The sequence below is a fragment of the Theobroma umbraticum genome, unplaced genomic scaffold (assembly GCF_002168275.2).
Source record: "Theobroma umbraticum cultivar Fairchild unplaced genomic scaffold, ASM216827v3 scaffold_147.0, whole genome shotgun sequence".
NCBI lineage: Eukaryota > Viridiplantae > Streptophyta > Magnoliopsida > Malvales > Malvaceae > Theobroma > Theobroma umbraticum.
The window spans coordinates 8,493,488-8,496,924 of NW_018397259.1; the positions used below are offsets into that span (position 1 = coordinate 8,493,488).

A 3,437-nucleotide genomic window follows, 5' to 3' on the forward strand; every position below is an offset into this window, starting at 1 on the left:
TCTGTAGGTTTTTTTTTTCTGGCTTTTTGGTTGCTCCTCAAAAGTCTCACTTCCCGGTAGTTTGAGAACTCCCTTTTAAGAGCTGGATTGTCTAAATTTCTAGACAATCCAAAGGTGAAATCATTCTCCAGCACAATGGGAAAGTTGTAGCCGGAGGTGACCATTCTTCCCCAAATCTGACTGCCTCCAAGGGGCATTAATTCCTACAATTTCCTCTAATATGTTTGTCATTTTTTGTTGAGAAAATCAGACAACATCTCAAGCTATGAATCAGCTTCTTACCTCTATCAACATATAATAACATTATTAAAATTTCCTTCACAGAAAGTATAGCGTACAGAATCCTACTTTGTGATGTCATTTTCCAAGCACCAAAGATTACCATCCTAGTAACATGGTATTACATAATGGTTCTTATTACAGATTTATTCATGAAAAAAGTGGGAAGTCACAATTCACTGCATCGTTGTAACTTCAAAGTTACTGCGAGTAGACAAGCACTGCATCGTTGTCACAATTCACAATCTTATAGTCCACAGTAAGGTGCCCCAGTTTGATGCCGTTACCACTGGTCTCAAGCGGTTTAAACGCAATTTCGAGGTCTAACACCAGGCCTCCAATGCCGCATGTGTCAACGATTCTCACTGTTTCCTCGTCCTTAGTTTCAGTGTTAGTTATCTGCAAGTACAGTGGCGGAGCCAAGATTGATTAAACCATGCATGAAAATAATATACAACTCAGAATTTTAACACGTTATGGCCATAATTTGCCCGATCAAAATGAAAGAATTTGAGAACCTTTGAGGGAGCCATGGCCCCTTTGAACCTAACTGCCATCCGATCCTGCATGTAGGTGAGAATAAATTATGTTTATAGCTCATAATTTTGATGTATTGAACGAGCATTTCTTAGGCGAAGTCTCTAATTTTCCTTCAGTACTATTCAATAGATGTATTCAATATATGGAGATGAAAATTACTGAGAGGTAGAAAAGTTGCTCACCTTTAAGCACTTGCCACAAGCATCTACCCCCGTAGGACCAACTGGTCCACAGAAGCCGGTCCATCCATATTTGCTGTGCCATTCCAAGGGCTTAGCACCATCCACTCCGGCGCAAAAAGGAGGTATGACCCAGCCATTATTCGTAGCATTGTAGTCAGCCCAATAAGGCCTAACATTGTTAGCATCTGTGACGTGGTCATCTGCATTATTGTCCGCAAATTCACAGTCCACAAATTCATAGTCCACAATAAGGTGGCCGTCTTGATAGCCGTTTCCATCAGTGTCAATGGGTTTAAACGCAGTCTCGAGGTCCAACACTAGGCCTCCAGCGTCGCAGGTATCGACGATTCTCACCGTTTCATAAGCTCCAGTAGCAGTGTTTGTCACCTTCACGAACGCACGAGAATAAATTATATGTTTTGGTCAAAAATTTTAATGAAGACACGAGCTTTCTTATAGAAGACAAAAGACAAATAGGAAAAGATAAATAACTACATTATCAAGGAAACAAAGCTTAAGTCCTTACTTTTAAGCACTTGCCACCAGAATCTACCCCTTGAGGACCATTCGGTCCACAGAAGGCGGTCCATCCATGTTTGCTGCACCATTCCAAGGGCTTATCACCATCCACTATGGCGCAAAAAAAAGGTACTGTCCAGCCATTTTCCGTAGTTTTGTAGTCAGCCTACTAAGCTATGACATCAGAAGCACTTTGGGCAGCGACAAAAGCCACCAGGCAGGCCAAGAACAGAAAGCTTAAGCTTAGTCTCTTCATTTTGTGTGAAATACTCAATTGGTTTGCTTGAAATCGTTTCCAGGATGTACTCCAATTTATAGGAAAGGTTCCCTAAAACAATTATAGACTTCATTTGTTCACCCTACGTGTAAAGATTAAACCATGTGATTTTTGTTAGAGATAAAGCATGCATTGACTGAGCATGCATTCACGCTATCTTTTGTCTTACTATACATTTTACTTTGTTGTACTGATTATTAGGTAAATTATACCCATTGTCATGAGGTGTCTTTATGCATATTAAGGTTGGCAACACTTGTCCTTTTTGTAAACAAGTGTTAAGTTTACTAACTAATGAAGCAACTTTCTCTATCTGTTGCTTTGTTTTTTTTTTCTTCTGCTCCTCTTCAACACAAAAACCACCATTGCTTTATTATTTTCTTTTACTTTCATATCAATTTTCATTCTCTTAATAATAGAATTATACATTCTTATCATTTTGTTAATAATTCAGTACTACAGTGACTTGAGGCCAAGTAAGTCTCTCAGATAAACACAATGCAAAATCATTAACTTTCTCGAGAACCTATAATTGTCATCGTCTCTTTTTAGCATTATTTGCCAATAATATTTGTCTTGTTTTCGTCATTGATTGGTCATAACAATAATAGCAATCTCTTCATACTTTTTACATTTACTGGTGCAGGCCTGCTCTAGCCTAAATCATTGGACTTGCGTATGATCCATGAGATAAATATTAGGCAATTAGGGCGGCTTTAAGGTTAAGTCACCAAACTAAGGATTTTAGGTTTCAAATTTTTATAGATGTTGTAATTTTATAATAATAATACTGATAATATAATTAATTATTATATTATATTAAAGATATCTAAAATTTAAAATAATTACTAAAATGATATATTTTCTTATTTTTCTAATATGTACTTAACAAATTTTAATTTTTTTTATCATTTTTCAATTCCCATAATACTATTAATTATCAACTATTTCTCTTATTCCCTATCTACTAAGAATAATGTTAAGAAACGTACTTTGGTGATGATTAAAATGAAATAAAGAGAGTTTTAAGAAAGAAATCAGCGATATCAAGAAAATCAAGTACTGGACATTAGAGAAGATGATCACTTTCACACACAAACTTGTTTTACAAAACATTACTTAAAAGCTGCAACTAAAGTCAAGGAAAATCAACAAAGAAAACCACATAAATTGAAGTTCACAGGAATTCTCCTCCATGAAAACCAAACAATCCACATATATTGCAATAATATATTTGTCTTTTTTTGTTGATAAAATTAGACATCTCAAGCTATGAATCACCTTTTTACCTCTTCAAGCATATAATAACATTATTAAAATTTCCTTCATAGAAAGTTTAGCATACAGAATCCCACTTTTTGATGTCATATTCCAAACACTAAAGATTACCATCCTAGTACCATGGTATTACACAGTGGTTCTTATTACAGATTTATTCATGAAAAAAGTGGGAAGTCTAACTTTGTAACTTCAAAGTTACTGTGAGTAGACAAGCACTACATCGTCGTCACAATCCACAATCTTATAGTCCACAGTAAGGTGCCCCAGTTTGATGCCGTTCCCACTGGTGTCAAGCGGTTTAAACGCAGTTTCGAGGTCTAACAGCAGGCCTCCAATGCCGCATGTGTCAACGATTCTCA

The 3,437-nt window shown here is 36.3% G+C and overlaps 2 protein-coding genes across 2 annotated transcripts in view; both read right to left on the reverse strand.

Moving 5' to 3' along the window:
• Positions 1-480: 480 nt before the first annotated feature.
• Positions 481-1,776, reverse strand: LOC110415752 (uncharacterized). Its single transcript, XM_021427456.1, is given in 3 exon segments — positions 481-678; positions 1,002-1,388; positions 1,528-1,776. Coding segments are annotated over 3 exon segments (834 nt in total).
• Positions 1,777-3,273: 1,497 nt separating this feature from the next.
• Positions 3,274-3,437, reverse strand: part of LOC110415793 (uncharacterized) — a 1,279-nt gene continuing 1,115 nt past the window's right edge. Inside the window, exon 3 of the mRNA XM_021427515.1 lies at positions 3,274-3,437. This exon is cut by the window's right edge and continues 34 nt beyond it. Within this exon, the coding sequence (XP_021283190.1) occupies positions 3,274-3,437 (164 nt within the window).